Raw genomic sequence first — 18468 nt, forward strand, 5'->3', positions numbered from 1 at the left:
ATTTGTTATTCTGGACCATCCACACCATTGAACTCCCTCATGGCATTTGGATAAACTACAAAAGTGTGAATCATGCCTTCCCAGTAACAAAGCAAACATTAAATTTTCCAGGCTGTGTTGTCAAGATCTAAATTGTTTAAGCTCTTTGAGGTTCAGACTTCAGAAGGAGATACAGAAAAATGAAATGACGCATGTATAGAGAAATGGCATTAAAGTTGCTATTGGATTGGAAATAGGCAACTGACCAAATAAAAAAGAAAAATATATTATATATATTATATATATATATATATATTCTCTGTGTTAAAGACTTTGAATTTGCTTCTGGTTCTCAGAAAAATTCTAGAATTGTTATTGGACAGATACATCCCAAAGAAATAACAATCATAAGAGCCAGTGCAGATTCACTTGTACTATTTCATTTAAAATTAACCCCATTCATCTTGTGGATGGAACCAATAGATCTGAGAAACGTGGGCAGTGTTGTGTTTCTTGCTTTTAGTAAAGCCTTGAACACATCCTCTTTAGGTCAGGCTGGTGAGCAAGATGATAGTACGGTTCACTGGATTTGCTTTCATTATTACCAAGAACATCATATGTTTTTAGACCCCCTGTTTATAGTCAGTTACTGAAAAATAAAAGGCCACAGGAGGTTTAATTCCCAGGAATGTAATTCACCATATAGGGGATATATTTTCTCTTTTTTTCTTTCAAGACTTAATTCATGAGAGACACAGAGAGAGGCAGAGACAGAGGGAGAGGGACTCGATCCCAGAACCCCAATCACAACCTGAGCCAAAGATAGATGCTCAACCACTGACCCACTCAGGTGCCCCTATTTTCTCTTCTGATAAGATGTGGAGCTGTCATAACACTTTCTAGGTATGCTCTGGTCACCTAACTTACAAGGCCCAAGAAATCTAGGATTGAAAAGAACAGGACATATTTTAACAGCCACATAGCTGACCACCCCCTGCATCAGAACTGAGGGGCTGCCGCAGGTTCCTAAGAACACAGCTGCACCCTCAACAAGGCAGCCTGGGGCCCACCCGGAGCTCTCTCCATGGGTTCTCAAGGCTAGCTCAGGCCTCTGACTCCTGCGGAGAAAGAGCATCCAGCCTGTTGCCATTGAAACTGAGAGAAAGCTAATGAACCAAGCAGCAAACTAAGCTGAAGGGAACTGGACCAACAGAAGAAACGCAGTCACCCTTCCTGCAGGGCCGTCCACTCAGGGTCCTCCTTGAAGACTCCGCTCAGGAAGCGCTCCTGCCTCAGTTTGAGGGAATGCCCTTCTCGTTCAATCACCAGGAGGGGAAGTCCTTTCTGCAGAGTCCAGGTCCTCATCATCTCCTTGACGTCCACATGCTCCCCCAGAAAGGCCAGCTGAAATGACAAGTGATTTTGGTGACTCGAGCCAGAGGAGAGACACCAAGGAGGGCAGAAAAACACAGAGACCTCCTTGGATGCCAGGAACCAGGCTGGAGGAGGAAGAGGGGAGGCCTCAGGGTATACCCTCAGGGCCGGGACTGGAGCCCCCTGCTCTCTGCAAGTTAACTGAAGGAGGGGTGGATGTGGGAGCGAGAGGGTTAACGTGTGGTGACAAAGTCCCAGAGGAAGGCCTTGATGCTGGAGCCTCCCTCCTGCTCCATTTCTTTTTTTTTTTTTTTCCCTGCTCCATTTCAAACCAAAAAAAAAACCCTGAAAACAAAAACAAAAACAGAAAAAAAAAAAACACCCCACCATTTCATTTTAAGAACAGTGAAGTCGAGGTGTTTAGGAGAGAAATGTCTATCTTTAGGGAGCTTTAAATATTCCAAAAGAACAATATTACATCAATAGATGTCTATTGAATAAAGAACAAAACCTCTAGCTCCCCAGCTTCTATTATAGATTTCAAATCACTGGATTATGCTGACTCTTCCTTTAAAAATTACAATTTATGGGATCACCATGATTCTTTTCAAAGGGAATTCTTTTCTTTCAGGGTGACTTTTCTTTCTCCTTCACTAAAGTGTTCCAATAACTTCCCAGAAGTAAACAAAAAGACAGGGCCTCAAGAAAACCATTCACTATATTTCCAGACCTAACATATTTGGCTTGGCATGTTTTTGAGCCTGGAGGATGCCAGTGCAGCACTAACCACGCAGAGGAATTCTAAGCTGAGATATTTTTAGCTAGCAGTGGGGTTGTGGGAACGCTGAATTATAACAACAAAAATATAGTAGTAACAGCATCATCCCCCTAAATGGCCTGAACATGCCTATTTCAGTCAAATCTGTTTCAAGGAAAATTATGAAGTCTCTCTTCCTTTCCAGTTATTTAAAGAGACAGTTGATGGGGCACTTGGGTGATTCAGTCAGTTAAGTGTCCAGCTCTTGGTTTTAGCTTAGGTCATGATCTCACAGGTCAGGGGACTGGATAGAGCCTCTGATTCTCTTCTTCTGACCTTCCCCACACAGCACTCCCCCCTCTCAAATAATTAAATAAATATTTTTAAAAAATAAAGGGACAGTTGGGCTAGTCCACACTCACTACAGGTCATGTGATACCCCAGACTTCTACTTTGTAGGTTTCTTTATACTTACTATATTGCTTGTCATCTTGGAATTGGAATAACAAAATTCACCAGATGTAAAATCATCTAGACAACTCTATAAAACAAGAATGAAAGAACACTGCCATTTCGGTACTGATAGTCAGCTGAATATGCATATTAGACATGAATGCAGACATTTAGCAGCATAGGTCTATGAAAATTTAATTGATCTAGTATGGAGCATAGCAATTCATGAAAATTAAAAAATAAAAGTATCTTGGCAGTGACCATAGGAAGTCCACAAAAGTTACTTATATACATAAAACAAAAATAATTTTTGTGGATTTCCTACGGTCACTACCAAGATGCCTTTTTTTGCCTTTTTTTTTAATTTTCATGACTTGCTATGCTCCTTAACATGTCTATTTTCATCAATTAAATTTATATATGTGTGTGTGTGTATTATATACATATATATTTATTTTAAGTTTTCTAAAGAAGTACAAGGTAGTAGAACAACTATTTTAAGAATGAATTAGTTTGCTGAATTTTTCTTTCATTTTTTCTCTTTCCCCTGGGGAAGGTCCTACTTTATTATTCTATTGTGTGTTCTACTCAGGCCCCTGTTTAGCATTTAGGCAATTGTGTCTCTAGTATTAACCTTCTTCTTTCATATCACAAATCCCTTGACCGGGGAGGGGTATGTCTTTGCTTACCTGGGCATTCCCAATGACTCACAGTAGCTTATAAAGAGAACAATAAATTTTGAATTCAGAATTAAAATTAGACCTAAGAGAATCAACAACTTGTCTGTCAATCAATCCTTAAATAACAAGGACTGAATGCTTAAGGGGAACTGTAAATGGAAAAATAAGACATATATACCGTCTAAGGCTCTCAAATGCTATTAAATGATTTTGTGAAAAATAACAACAAATAATTCTTCTAATTCCCAAGTGGCTATTGAAATGTATTAGAAATGATATAACGTGACACAATTCTGAGTAAGATATTTACAGGAATTTATCGTTTTCGTACCATACTTTCATTTGGCATCAGGAAGTGGTCAACTAGAACTAAGGACTTTCAGGGAAAGGTTAGATCGAGACTTTCCTGATAACTAGGAAGAAGCTGTGATGTAATTAAGAAAATGAATACTCAGCTTAGAATCAGAAGATAGATTTCAAGTACTGACTCTGTCATTGCATGGTGTATATACAACCTGCACCAATCTCTTCCTCAGTATTGCTTTTCTCACTGACAAAAATGGGGTAAGAATGCCTACCTTACCTTCTTGAGGTGGCTAATAAGCATGATGTGACAAAAATTAACCTAGAAATAGTCATAGCTGACCTAAAAGAATCCTGCAATTGTTGACCAAATTTCTCCTTTAATCTCTCCCCTCATATCCACTATGCACACCAAAGATGGATTGTTTCTTATTGAAGAGAGGCAAAGTTGAGGTCTATACACACACACACACACACACACACACACACACGCATATACACACACAGAGCAAATGAGAGGAAGAAGGAGAGGGATGGGGGATAAAAGCAATGTGAGGCTTCTTGAGAAGTTAGGAGGACTCTGGAGAGAGAGAATCACCTAGATTGCTGGCAGAAGGTAATGGAAATGGGTAAAGAACATTTATATAGGTCATACTAAAGACTGTGTATTTTGGTCCCTTTGTGATTTTCAAGAAATGTGAACAAAAGATTTGAGCCATTTTGAAAAAATGTTTAACGACTTTGTTTCTTTGACCACAAAATCACATAAATTATTAGGCCATGAGGGTCCAGACTTATGCCCTTATAAAAGGGCATAAAAAATCAAATGAGATAATGCACTTGAAATAACTTTTTAAACGATTAAGTGCTATACCAATGTTGAACAGTATTATTACTGTCCCTGGGCCATATGTGTTTATATACATGAGCTCCATCAGTCCAATACTTCTATAAAAGATTATTTTACTCCAAGTAAAAAATTTAAGAATATTTTAATAATTATTAGAATTATCTGAGTTGACTGCATGTTTTCTTCATTTTACCTATTATACTACATGAATCCCAATAACAAAGAGACCATGTGTTCTTTAATCAATAACTAACTGTTTTTTATCACAATGCTAATTGCCATGGCATTAAAAAAAGAATAGATATGATTCTTGTTCTTAAGCAAATTTTATTATTATCATTGTTATTATTGAACCATTATAAACTAATAAAAGAGAATGTCACTGCGTGGAACAGAATCATAAACACACTTCGACGTATTGAGCAGAAAGGTGAATCATTGAGGGGTGCGTTAGTCTGTAAGGAGGAAGTAAAATCTCAGCTAGAATTCAAAAGATGAATGGCACTTGAATTGCTGGCAAGAAGAAGCGCATTTCACGTAGCAAGGGCACTAGAAACAAAAACATGGTGACATAAGGATTGAGCAGGATTTCTTCTAATGAGGGAGAAGATGTGTCTCACTGAATGGAGAATACATGCTGGACAATAAAGTTGAGAAAGTAGAATTCAACCTTAAAATTTGGATGAGAAGATTAGATGTTCATGGCAGGAATTACAAAGACATTAAAGATTTTGGAAAATGGGGAGACAAAACTATTGGGTTAACGATAGAAGGGAACCAAAGAGAGGAGGGCCAAACGTCAAACACCTGTGACTATCCCAGTGTGGGTGGCATCCTGGTTTAGTGTGGTGCTAAAGAAAAAAGGAAAGTTCTGCCTTCTATGGACCCTGGCAATGTAGAAAGTGGAATAAATATTGGATGACTGACAATATGGCTATTTATAAACCTTCATAATTATGCTGTTACATCTTAGGCTTAACAACAGTCTACTGTTACCCAACAGATGACTTACATTTGACAGACTTCTCCACAAATCATCATTTTTAGCATTTCCATAACTGAATTTCTTTAAGTAGTAAATAACTCCTTTGCGAAATTTCTCCTCATTCAGAAAATCTTTTAGCATATTCAAAATACAAGCTCCCTTAAAAAAAGAAAGAAAGAAAAATAGGTAGTATGATTTATTTTTAAAGGAAGTTTAAATTTTATGGAACATGCATAATGTCTGAAAGATGAACATCAAATATAACAAAAGTATAACAAGTGGCAATAACCTGGAACCAATAACTTCAACTGCTGATTTAACAAGCCTCATTATATTTCTCCTGAAAGCAGAGCTTCCACTTGCCCACAGCATTTAATACCTTGTTATAGGAAACCGCATCAAACATTTCCTGTATCTGAGTAGGAGTTTCTGCTTGGTTGGAGATAGGATGGGATGAATTTAATGAATCCTTTTTAATTACTGCAAAACATGTATGGCAAAAACCATCATCCTAAAGAGGAAAGAACATTTTTTCACTTTCAATTTGGCACTTTCAAAGCAGTAGAAAACACAGGAGGCTTAGTAACATATTCCTAAAAATTTTCGACCAATATTTCTTCAATTGATTGAAAATTTCTATCACATTATATATTCCCCTTCCCCCAATTGTCTGCTTCATAAAGATATAAAACCAACATTCCTTCAGACATTCTTTGAATGTTTACCATATACCAAAGCCCTTGGATACAGAAATAAAATGGTTCCCATTTAGTGAACACTTGCTATGTGCCAGGACCTCGTATCCATCATTTGTGATCCCTGCAAAGTAGATGCATTGTATGCGCTTTACAAGTGAGGCTATATGAAGTTTTAGGATTACACCGTGGACTCAACACAAAGCAAATAAGAAGACACTAACTCTGAGTCCATGTCTGTCTAAATGATCCTGGACCAAACGCCCACCTCAAAGGGCTAATTAACCATTACAAACTACTATGATATGAAGGGTTTAGATTCCTTATGCCTAAAGAAAAAGACATGTTTGAAAAAAATCTTTTCATACATTTTGGGAAGTGAATTCACCTTTTGAAAATTCTAGAGGCATGTGCCCCAATTATGCTTAATTTTCAGGTTACATGTCAAGAACTCTTCACAGGATCCTTAGCCATGGGCACCATCTTGTCCTACATCATTGTATATGCACATAGGTTTTCTTTCCTTTCACCTCACATACACCGCTGTGTATTTGTGCTATTTGAGCTCTCTGTCCATAGATGTTTGGGTGAGGGATTTATGTTATGAGCAGAATTGTATATATAGCATGACATACAAAATTGTAAACTTACAAATTGTAGCTCTGGATATGTGGCATTAAGAGAGATGAGTTCCATGTATGTTGCAAAACCTTCATTGAGCCAAATATCATTCCACCATTCCATTGTAACCAGGTTCCCAAACCACTAGGAGGCAAAGACTCAATGTTATTAGAAATTAAACAAATATTGGGGTGTCTGGGTGGCTCAGTAGGTTTAGTGTGGGACTTGTGATTTCAGCACAGGTCATGATCTCAGAGTTGTGAGATCCAGCCCTAAGTCCCACTCCATGCTCAGTGGGGAGTCTGCTTGAGGTTCTCTCCCTCTCTGGTTGCCCCTCCCTCCACTCATGTATGCACACTCTCTCTCTCTCTTTCTCCTCTCAAATAAATAAATATCTCTTTAAAAAAAGAAATAAAGCAAATATAAAAAATTATTAATTGTAGCAAAAAGTACAACGGGTGGTAACTTCCTTCTTTCGGTGGTTAAGGCCCTTCCTCTCTCTGTTACCCTTTTCTCTCTGTACAACTTCCTTCTACCAAGTTCTTTGCCTTCCCTTCTCACCACATTTTTGCTTTTGTTTCACTTTTCTTTCGTCTTTATTGCCCTCTCCAACTTGCATTTTATTCTCCCAACATTTCCTAGCTATTAGCTTTAATATTAAGGAAGAAAATAAAATCATTTGTGGGGTAAGTGCAAACTCACCTTATTCTTGATTTATGGTGGTGGTCTTAGGAGAAATATAAGCCTAAATATCTTTGGTGAAGTCACTTCCTTACATTAAGTAGTAGGTACTTAAGAGAATTGGTAAGAATTTGCTTAGGACTTTCAGATTGCTACATAGTATTACTGATGAGGGAATTTAGTTGTTAACTTTTGCTCTGACTTCCTTCCAGGGATTAACCTGGACACTAAAGTGAATAAAATTCTGCAATTTTAAATATATATACATAAAATTAACAAGATGCCTAAAGGAAATCTAAATAGAAATTTACCTTTAACCTATATTTGATCTGTAACACTATATTTAAGTATTACTACTTTTTCATGTACTTTTGTATTTTATTTAGCCTGTATGCCCAGTACTATCCATCTAGTTTATCTGTTTTAGGATTGCAATCTCCTGAGGGGTAGGAAATTAAACAAAAAAATTCTAAGATTCAGAAGAGTTTTACAGTTATAGCTAGATATGAAGCTTCTAAAAACTGTTCAAGGTCTATTTCTTTTCTGACAACCCTCAGATCATTTTACAAATGGGCACCAATCTTCCTAAGGACATCTGTGAAAAGGGATGGAGGTATTTCCTTAATTTGAAAGTGATGAATATGAAAAATACAAGTTGAGCTAATTATGGTAATGTCACCAGTTATAAGAGTGGTTTATTCATTCATTCAATAGATATCTATTGATAATCTACTACATTACTGGCAACGAGTTAGAAATATAAAGATGTATGTAATACAGCCTCTGCCCCAATACAAATGACAGAGGTCAAGTGATAGATAAATACAATGAAACATTATGATGCTATGACCAATGCCTGTACAAGGGATAGAGAGGATTCCAGGGGTTAAAAATAAGTTCTTCTAGGAGAGTGCCTAAGTTAGTTAGGAAATGATTGGTTCCCTGAGTCTTCTTGTTGGGAATAGTGTGTGCTCTAGGCAGATTAAGTAGTAGGAGCAAAAGCATAAAGGAGCAATACAACCTGGCTTATTCAGAAATGGCAGATAGCCTGGGATGGCTAAAGCTTAGGTTTGGTAAGAGATGAAGTGGAGAAGGGCTTCATCCTGGGCACCTTGTATGCCATGTTATGGACCCTTGACCCACTCAGTTGGTGTTGGGAGTCTTTGTCAGAGTGAATGGTCGCATGGAGACAAATGGGGAAACAAAAATGTCAAGACAAAAATTCCACTGCTGCCTACTGCTTCAGCTCTAGACTCTGCATCTCCAATGAAAGAGAAGCTGTAAAAGGAAGGCCTAGCGGAGCCTCAGAAGTAGAGCTCTCCAACCATTTCTCTATGAACATTCAGTAGAAAGATTAGAAATCCACACATTCAGTCAAGTGCTCTAGGGCTATCAGTGACTAATGATCAAAAGCCCTAAGATGGGCCAGTGGGGAGATTCTAAACCAGAGGAAACTGTACATATGTTCTTAGAGTACAGTGCTGAGCATGGTTCCTATGTAATTGGGTACTTAGTTCACTACTTAAAATCCAACGTATTATTATAATAATGATAAAGGGAAAGTTAAAAATTAAAAATAAGATATTGCTGGCTTCTAGTAAATACAATAAAATGGTATTTGTCTACATGGTGAAGGAGAATTTCTGGGGCCCTTAACAATTCACTTTGTTACTAGGGATTTTCAGAAATGAAATAGAGTGGAAAATAGTCTCTGATATCCATACAGCTAGTTTTACACTTCCATATTTGCATCTAATACAGTGTTGATAGATGGGCCTAGGAAATGGAAATTTTGTAGCCTGCAAGAAATGGTAGCAGTAGCAGAGATCAGTGCTGCCATCATTAATAACCAACACTTATTGAGTGTGACAGGCACTGACACTTATCTGTAATTCTTTACAACAGCTGCAAGAAGCAGGGAGTTTATTAATTTAATTTTATAGACAAAGACAATGAAATTTAGAGGATTAGGTAATGTGTCTAGGGTCAGCTGCCTGTAATGGCTTGGACTTGAAGTACTCGTGATGGCTATATAATGACAGGTTTCAACTGAAGGGAGATTGGTTTTGCCCTAGACTAGGGGTATAAGGAGAAATACTTTTAATAGAAATCTCTACTTGTAGGGTTTCCAATTCTGTGTCCTATGTATCTGCATAATCCATACCTTCTTTACTAAAATACATTGGAAAGGGATCCCTGGGTGGCGCAGCGGTTTGGCGCCTGCCTTTGGCCCAGGGCGCGATCCTGGAGACCCGGGATCGAATCCCACATCGGGCTCCCGGTGCATGGAGCCTGCTTCTTCCTCTGCCTGTGTCTCTGCCTCTCTCTCTCTCTCTGTGTGACTGTCATAAATAAATTAAAAAAATATTTTAAAAAAATACATTGGAAGGCTTTGCCTTAAAGAGTTTTAGATGACACAGTGGCCAGTGATAACACTCCTGTGATAACACTCCTGTGTGAGTCTCCTAGTCTAGAAATTGAAATCTCTGCTACTTGACATACTGTTTGGCTTGATAGTCTCTAAGGTTCCCTCTAAGGGTAAAACGATATAATTTTATGTTGTTTCAGGAAGACTGCTGATGTCCTGTACAATGCTTTTTTTGGGCTGATACTAAGAAACTGTCATGAGTGTCAGGTACCTGGTGTGCTAGTTCATGGGCTATGACTTTGGTGACCCATAGTTTATCAGAAGCAGAAGAAGTCTTAGTATCAAAGAGCAGGGATGTCTCTTTATATGTGATGAGGCCCCAATTTTCCATGGCTCCAGATTCAAAGTCAGGAATGGCAATTAGATCTAAGAAATAAGAACAACCATATTTGATCATTATGGCTTCTGCACCAGAAATGTTTTTTTTTGTTTGTTTTTTTTTTTTTTTAGAAATGAGGTTTACTTTCTCCTCAAATACATTGTGATGCTTTCACGTATAAGTAGGTTTTCTGGAAACATCAAGTCTATTGTAACATTGACACAGTGTCTCGTAGTTGCACTGAAAATAGTCAGTACCCATCACTGAGCAGCATTAATTCTATCAATACAGCTTTGGTTAGAGCTGAAGTAACCTGTTGACATTTAACCATTTGTTTTGAAGCATGCTAAACTCGGCAAATACCTTGGGCGCATTACTGCTAAAAAAATTATTTTCTAAAAAAATACTCATATTAGGGCAGCCCTGTTGGCTTAGCGGTTTAGCGCCAGCTTTGTCCCAGGGCATGATCCTGGAGTCCCCAAATGAGTCCCACGTCGGGCTCCCTGCATGGAGCCTGCTTCTCCCTCTCTCTGTGTCTGTGCCTCTCTCTCTCTGCGTCTCATGAATAAAGAAATAATTTTTAAAAAATACTCATATTTTGTATTAATACTACTCAAAAACTTTGAAAGGTGTTAAATAATTTTTAGTATGTTTGAGATTCATCAAAACATAATGAACTCATTTCTATAAAACAGAGAATGATATGAGATTTTAATTTCAGAAAACATCTTTTAGGAGAAATCTCTATTGTCAATATTTCAATTAGTACTTCAAGAACATACAGCCTCTATTATGAGCAAGTGTCCTTTCTAAGGCAGTACAGGAAAAAAGCTATGGGCATCAATTATTTCTGACCTCAATTTCCTTTTCAGCATTGATATTTTTTCTACCTCTTAACAAAGTCTTGAGTAAAAAAAGTGAAATGTGATCAGCTTTAAGCAACTCGGGCATAACGTATATTAATTTATATTATATCTCTGTGTGTGTGTGTATGTTTATCCTTTGCCATTGGTGTCACATAGGTCATAAAATTTCTGGCTAATATTTAATCTTGGAATTTTTACTTTTTATTCTGCTATGTCATTTTGGAAGAAGTACTGTTTGACTAAAAAGAAAGGTAATTCTTTTTAAGTTGAAACAAACCAAGCCACTTGACTTGTGATTACATTGCCTGGAATTAACACTAGTTAATTCTAGTGGATAAAAACAAATATTTATAAGACAATCAAAAAATAAATTAGCATCAATAAAGATTCATTGGTACTTCACCTGTGGGAATAATTCCTTTTGTAAATTGCACTGATGATTTTATATTAATTGGATTATTTCCTATAGTCATTAGAGATACTTATATCTGGTTTAATTTTTCCTATACTGTACCCTTCTTTTCAGTTATTTTTAAAATACATTTTATAGGGTCGCCTAGGTGGCTCAGTCGGGTAAGCATCTGCCTTTGGCTCAGGTCATGATCCCAAATTCCTGGGATTGAGCCCCGAGTTGGGCTCCCTGATCAGTGAAGAGTCTGCTTCTCCCTTTCTCTCTCCATCTGCTTCTCCTCCTGCTCAAACTTTCTCTCTCTCTCTCAAATAAATAAATAAATAAGTAAAATATTTTTAAAAATAAAATACATTTCGGGCAGCCTGGGTGGCTCAGCGGTTTAGCGCGGCCTTCAGCCCAGGGTGTGATCCTGGAGACCGGGGATCGAGTCCCACATCGAGCATGGGGCCTGCATGGAGCCTGCTTCTCCCTCTCCCTGTGTCTCTCTATCTCTCTCTCTCTCTGTGTCTCTCATGAATAAATAAATAAAATCTTAAAAAAATAAATACATTTCATATGATCTTTAAGGCACAGAAAAAGGTTGTATGCTCTGGAAACTTCATTCGATTAAATCTAACCTGCCATGCAGCTATTTTAATATGAACCTAATAAAAGAATAAAATGATCCACACTACTTGTACTTCTCATAAATACCTTCTCTATGCTCAAGAACCATCTCTGAAGTAAAATTATTGCTTCCTGGGCTAACTGAATCTCTTCAGTACTCATTTAAATCACATATAAAAAATCAAAGCAAGGTTTATAAGCAAAAATAAATATAATGACATGGAATTTGAACCTACCCAGTTTGGGGAGTAGATAGTTGATATCAAAGTAATTTTCATAAAAATTAAGTAGCTTTAATGATGCTTCCAAAGCATAATGTGTTTGACTCCATTTGTCTGGGGATGCATAGATAGACACCTGGAAATATTAATCAGAAGAAGTGGTCTTTGAATATCACAAATCCTTGGCACAATTCCATTCCTGACAGTCCTCACTCAAAGAAAGGTAGACCACATTTTTCAAGAAATGATTAAGAATTAAGAATGTTTTTGATGGGGATAAGATGTTCCATAAAGTATTACAGCAAAAGTCAGTCTTAAGAATTACAAACAACCCTGTGTTCCCTGTTATAATTCATTTCCTAGGTGCTAATCTGTAAATTTCAAGCTATATGGATCCATTTTATCATGAGATGCCACTTGAACTCATCACTGACATGCATTCTAGCACTTGAGTGTTAGCCTTCCAGAATTGTGTCCACCAGCACAAGTCAAATAAAACATAAGTACATAAGTTGGAAAGTCTTCAAGAACTTATTGGATCCATCTTCCCATCTAGTTGACTCTAAACTCAAGAATATCCAAATATGTTCATTTACTCCCTCCAAGTAAATAGCCACTGAGTGGAAAAAAATAAAATTACATTCCACTTTTATCAGGTTTCAGGGATGGGTTTACTTTCATTTCATGATTTGCTTTCTTGCTCTGAATTATCTGAAATCCCTAAGAACTTTTATAGGAAGGATATGTTAATAGTTACCATTTTTTGATGGCTTATCAGGCACAGTGCTAAATGTATACATGTGAAATCTAACTGAATTCTCTCAACAACCTTATGAAAAGATAGAAACACATGAAAATTAATTTGCTCCAAGTCACCCATACACCCATATAGAAAATTGTAGAGCTGGGATGTGAAACCTAGGAAGCTCACTGGAACTTGAAGTATAGTGCCCTCAGACTGCTCACACTTCTGTTACCTATGCACACCTGAAGCTGGGTATGTTATGTATGTAGATACATTGTAGATATATATATCTATATATCTGTAAGTATAATAAGTATATAAGTTGAAATAGCCATATTATAGGTGTTTTTAATAAGCATTATTTTATGGTTCTTTGAATATTTTTATGTCTACATTTGGCTCTTCAGGGTAAGGAGATGATGATAATGATGTTTCTCTACTGATATTTGCAAAACTGTAAGATACTCACTGGGTGTTGTAAATTTTTTCAAATAATGAAGACTTTAAAAATTACAAAGTCTACCTCTCATTGGGGAAAAAAGTTATTATAGAAAACAATTGGAAACAATATGAATGTCCTAAAACAAGATACTGATTAAAATTTTTGGTACATCCATGCAATATAACACTAAGGTATTATGAACATAATATTATAGAAATATCCATAAAATATACTCTAAAATATTATAACAAAATATTATAGAAAAATTTAATGGCATTCAGTTCTTATGGCATATTATGGTAAAAATAGAGTGAAATAAGGTTAAACTTTATTTTGTAAACAGTAAGTATATACAGCTATTGTATACACTCTCATCTACTGACATACATACAGAAAATATTTGAAAAGTTTACACTAAATTATCAATCATTATATCTTTGTGATGGGATTTATAAACAATTTATTTTTTGCCTATTTTGTAAAATAAGCATGATACTTTAGTAATAAGAGAAAAAGAAATCTTAATCTAATAAAAGCTTATTGCTCTCAGGACAGTGCATAAAATTAGAACTCAATCTCACCTTGACCCCTGAGGAGGTTGTGCCACTCACAGAGATGAAATCACAAACTACGTAGGCTACAAGGTATGTACTCATTTTTACAGAAGTTTCAAAGTGATCTTCTAAGATGCCTCCCTCAAGTTCAATTGTCTTAACCTACAGGAAGAGGAAAAAACAGTACTTGAAAATGTGACTATTTTACAATGTCCATGACTTAAGCCAGGTTAGTTAGAGGAAGGTACTGACACTTTGAAGGACACTTGATGCCATTATAGGAAATTAATGGCCCATCATAATATTGTGATCTCTCCCCTCCTCCTCTCCCCTCCTCCTTTTGTGGGTTGTTTTTTTTTTTTTTTTTTTTTTTTTTTTTAATCCCTGGACTTCCTCGAAGACTCAGTGTACCACTTTTGGGATTCCAGAATGCTGCCAAATCTTATTTCTTATTTTGTTTCTTGAAAGCATAAAAATATTTTAGATGGTTCTACTTTTTTGAAATGCAGTAATCTCCAACACTGGCATAAATTCAAAATCTGTACTTCTAAGGAAAAATACCAAAGAATGTCTCCTTTCCCTTTGTTTGTTATATAAGAAATCTCTGTTGCAGAAGGGAATGGGATGCAAAACTCCGTGAAATACTTTTCATCATCTTTTAATCCTCTTATTATTTATGTGTGAGGTAGGTGTTATTTCACAGGTGAGGAAACAGAGCCTCAGAAACATTAACTGAATTGGCCCAGGATCACATGGCTAGTTCCACAGCAAGACCAAGATGTGGATGTGACCGTGTGACTCCAAAGACATTGCTCATTCTTTCACTCGCTGTGTGACAGCTTGAGTCATAGTCTTATTTTATCTTTGCTTCATTGATTCAGCAATGAAAGCAGGCAGGCCAAGGAGGTCATTAGTAATTTAAGCTTCTGCCTATCTCCGGAAGAAGTAAGAAGTTTTAAGCCTACAGACTGGTCAGCCACATCTATCAAAATCACTGAGTTAATTACCAAATTCTATCTTTATTTGCTCAGGATAACTTGCCCCAGAGATGGTCTCCACCATGGTACAATGCCCCCAAATATTGAACGGACACAGATCCAAGAATCTGAAAATACTGCTTTCTTCAAATGGGTAACAGCTCTTAGACTAGCTTTCCCCTCCCAACATCCCTTTGAAGGCATCAGGCTCGTGACAGCACTACCCAGGGCTTGTTAAACATATTTTATCTGTTTGGATAAGATCGCAGTTTGGTTTGGCAAGAGAAAATAGCTTGAAGTGTTACCAGAAACTGCCTCGCCTTCTTAAATAACAAATGTTTGCGCTATTTAGTGTTTGTGCAACAGGATTCGATTCTACAGAATTCTATTTTTTTAAAAATGAGGTCCAAAGTTTTAATAAAGCAGAAGACACTGACCAAATACTTTTAAAAAGGTGGCAGTATATACAGTGTATTGGACTATGATATATATATATCATATTATATATCCTACAAGTTAACTTTGCAGAAAAACAATCTCTTTTTTTTTAGGAGTCTGACTCAACCAGAATTCTATGAGCACATATTTCTACAGAGGTGAGGATTATGGCAGAGGCCGGGGAGAGGGCCTTATGACCGTAGTCTTAGGAACAAACTCTGTAAAAAAAAAAAAAAAATAGGGCTAGGGTGTTAGAGCTGGGAGGGAAGGAGGAGGAAGGCTGTGGGACTACGGGAGAATGAGAGTCTGTGACACTAGACACTGGTGGCAGGAGTGGTTAGGAGACAAATGGGCGATCCCTCTGTGTTCTCCCTCCAGATGCAGATGTAGCCCATGGAGGCTGAGTTTTGTTCAGGAACTGGGAACAACCCGTGTAGATTAACATTGCCTTAAATGGAAGCGTATGAGGTGTTAGTGTATGTTCTTCCAGGATGATGATGTAATCTCCAAGTAGGGAACACTTGTTGCTAGACAAGGATTTAGCTGTTTCTCAATATTGGCAGGACTTTACTTACATAGCAAGTGTCGCCAGCAGGTGTGTGTTCCTTTAAGGAATGAAGGGAACAAAGAGAGGCCCCAAAGATAGGCTGCCTCTAGTAGAACTTAGCTGGCTACCTCGCTTCCTTGAAATCTTGTATTCTTAACTAAACAGATTGAGAACTTAGCATGTGTTGCTTCTTCTCACCAATCCATAACCCAACTTAATTGCTACAGCGATTGGCCAGAGTGTACGATTGTGGCATTTCTTCAGTTGCCCTTTTTCGGCCAACTTTGAGAGAGCCTGGGTTGGGCATGTCGGTGAGAAGCAGAAAGTCAAGCCAGTATTTGCTGGAAAAGGCACGATCCAAAGAACTGAACAAGTCAGTTGAGGCAATGCAAGTATTCAAGGATTGCATAAAACATTTTTGAAATATTCACTTATTTGTCTTAAATATGAGAAATGGCTGGAGGATTCTAAAGATAAAAAACCCAAATTCTCATATAATGAAATGGCAATTATATTTGCACCGCATTTTAATTAAAAGGCTTCAATAAGTATATTTTTATTACCTTCCATGATTGTTCATAGGAAAAATGACATTAATTAAAAGCTGCCGGGAAAGAGACTGAGCTGCCCTTAAATGAACGTTTAGTTAGAAAGCAGACTTGGAGTTCCAAGTAGAGGATCATTTTTACCCTGAAACGAGTGGGCTGATTAAATTGCTGTCCGTGTGATCGGGGAAAAACTAGGATATGTGTCACATGGAGTATTGTCACTTTCCCCCTTGATCTGCTCTGCCAGTGTATCAGAGCAAATACCTTTACCAGCATGAAACAGAAATCTAGGGAAATTCAGTGTCTCATGTTATCGACTCATTTCTCCCCTTCATCCATAGAGGCCCATCTCTGTGGAGGGCAGAGAGAAAAATGCGGTAGGGCCCCTTGCTGGCTTGTGATGGCCCGGCTGCTTTCTGGGCTGCTCATTTTGCTGAAGAACAATCAGAATAGTCTCTAATCTTGTCTCACTTTCCAAGCAGTGGTTGAGAAATATTTTATATTTTTTGCCCAACATCACAAATGGCAAGTACATCATTAGTGAGGAAATATCAAATGAGGCCCACAGCCTGCTGTATCTTTCTGAGTCTCTGAATTTTGAGTCCAAATAAAATGTTCAAGTGTCTCTTTCAATTAAAAAAAAAGTATATGGCTACAATAGATGAATTTCACAGACGATCTTAAGAGTTACCCATGGAACTTAAAAGAAAAAAAAAAGAATTTCTAAGTTTCATCAGAGATCAGAGATCACTAGCTCAGAATTTCCAGGGTCGAGCCCAGGCAGGGTTCTCTAGATCCTTCCCGCTCTAAATGTGATGCCTGGACCAGCAGCAGTGGTATCACCTGGGAGCTTGTTAAAAAGCCAGCACTTTGAGCCTCATTCCAAGCTGGATCAGAATCTAAATTTTAACAAGATCCTCAGATGACTCATCCGAATATTAAAGTTTGAGAAGTGCTGCTCTGTCTGGGTGGTTCTGAATTTCATCCCTAGCCAAGTAACACAGATTTAAAAGGAACATTGTTTCCATATGAATACAAATAAAATATAAATCACTTTGTGTTTTTTTTTAACTTCTGGTATAACAATGCCCCACACAGAATGATGTTAAAATCTAGAAGGATTGGGGTTATTATAGAATATGTAAGTGGATAAAAAAAATAAATAACGGCTGAAATTTGAAAACAGGAAATATAAATAAATGAATGAATGAATGAATGAATGAATAAATAAATAAATAAATAAATAAATAAATACAAAGACCAAGGGTCAACTTGCGATGATTCCCCCAAAGTTTCTGAAAGTGACAATACCTTTGGCATGTTGGAGAGTGCAACGTGTCCACTTTCTCTTCTTATCTTGATGGAAAATTTGGCTTTAAACAGTGGTTCATCAAAACAAGGGAAAGCCATCCGTGCTCCAGTTGGCTCGAAATCCGTTACTGCAATTATTCTGTGAAGTTAAGAAACCACCGGCCAGAATTTGCAAGTGAAACCAAGAAAAGAAATGCACTATGCCATCAGGACACAGGTTATCAATCCTGGAGGTGATATATTTGACTTCTCAAACCATCATCTTAGTGAATCTAGGCTGTCTTCTTAAATAAAACAGGGGTAAAATTGTGTTTGGTGGCTGCCAATCATGAATAATGCACAGTGCTGCACAGTCCACTTACATGACCTCCTTCATACTCGTAGTTGACAAGGATCAGAGACTTTCAGTAACTCAGCTGCTAAATGAAATAGGCACGCCCCATCAATTTGATGCCAAAAGTGACTACGATTATTAGTGGGTAAGGACCATCCCTAAGGAGGGGGCTTCAGTTGGAGATTTGAGTACTTGTGAATATCAGGGATGTCTTAGGTTGTGTTCTCAGGAAGCAGGCCCTGCTTTATTAAAAACATGCCCCCCAGGAGATGCTAAGGAGGTAGGTAAGGAGCGAGGGAAACAGGAGAGGACAGAAGAAAAAGCCAGGCTGGATCCAGCTTC

At 37.4% G+C, this 18468-nt stretch overlaps 2 protein-coding genes across 8 annotated transcripts in view; one reads left to right on the top strand and one right to left on the bottom strand.

Moving 5' to 3' along the window:
- Nucleotides 1-18468, bottom strand: part of ERAP2 (endoplasmic reticulum aminopeptidase 2) — a 40204-nt gene that overhangs the window by 15620 nt on the left and 6116 nt on the right. Inside the window, 9 exon segments of the mRNA XM_077863695.1 lie at nt 1208-1383; nt 2586-2651; nt 5409-5540; nt 5761-5892; nt 6728-6841; nt 10018-10172; nt 12246-12366; nt 13999-14133; nt 17793-17931. Coding sequence (XP_077719821.1) covers nt 1208-1383; nt 2586-2651; nt 5409-5540; nt 5761-5892; nt 6728-6841; nt 10018-10172; nt 12246-12366; nt 13999-14133; nt 17793-17931 — 1170 coding nt within the window.
- The window catches only part of LOC144292837 (uncharacterized), a 31616-nt gene continuing 20337 nt past the window's right edge, over nt 7190-18468 (top strand). For 2 of the 7 annotated variants that reach the window (XM_077863710.1, XM_077863715.1), the window contains exons 1-4: nt 7190-7383; nt 13968-14061; nt 15500-15544; nt 17865-18025. In XM_077863710.1, the coding sequence (XP_077719836.1) occupies nt 17986-18025 (40 nt within the window). In that variant the 5' untranslated portion in view covers nt 7190-7383; nt 13968-14061; nt 15500-15544; nt 17865-17985. Of the gene's footprint in view, nt 7384-13967; nt 14062-15002; nt 15103-15499; nt 15545-17864; nt 18026-18468 lie in introns of all 7 variants that reach the window. The other 5 variants (XR_013360237.1, XR_013360242.1, XR_013360240.1 and 2 more) reach the window with 4 other exon arrangements.

This window comes from Canis aureus, chromosome 2 (genome assembly GCF_053574225.1).
Source record: "Canis aureus isolate CA01 chromosome 2, VMU_Caureus_v.1.0, whole genome shotgun sequence".
In the NCBI taxonomy this organism is placed as follows: Eukaryota; Metazoa; Chordata; class Mammalia; order Carnivora; family Canidae; genus Canis; species Canis aureus.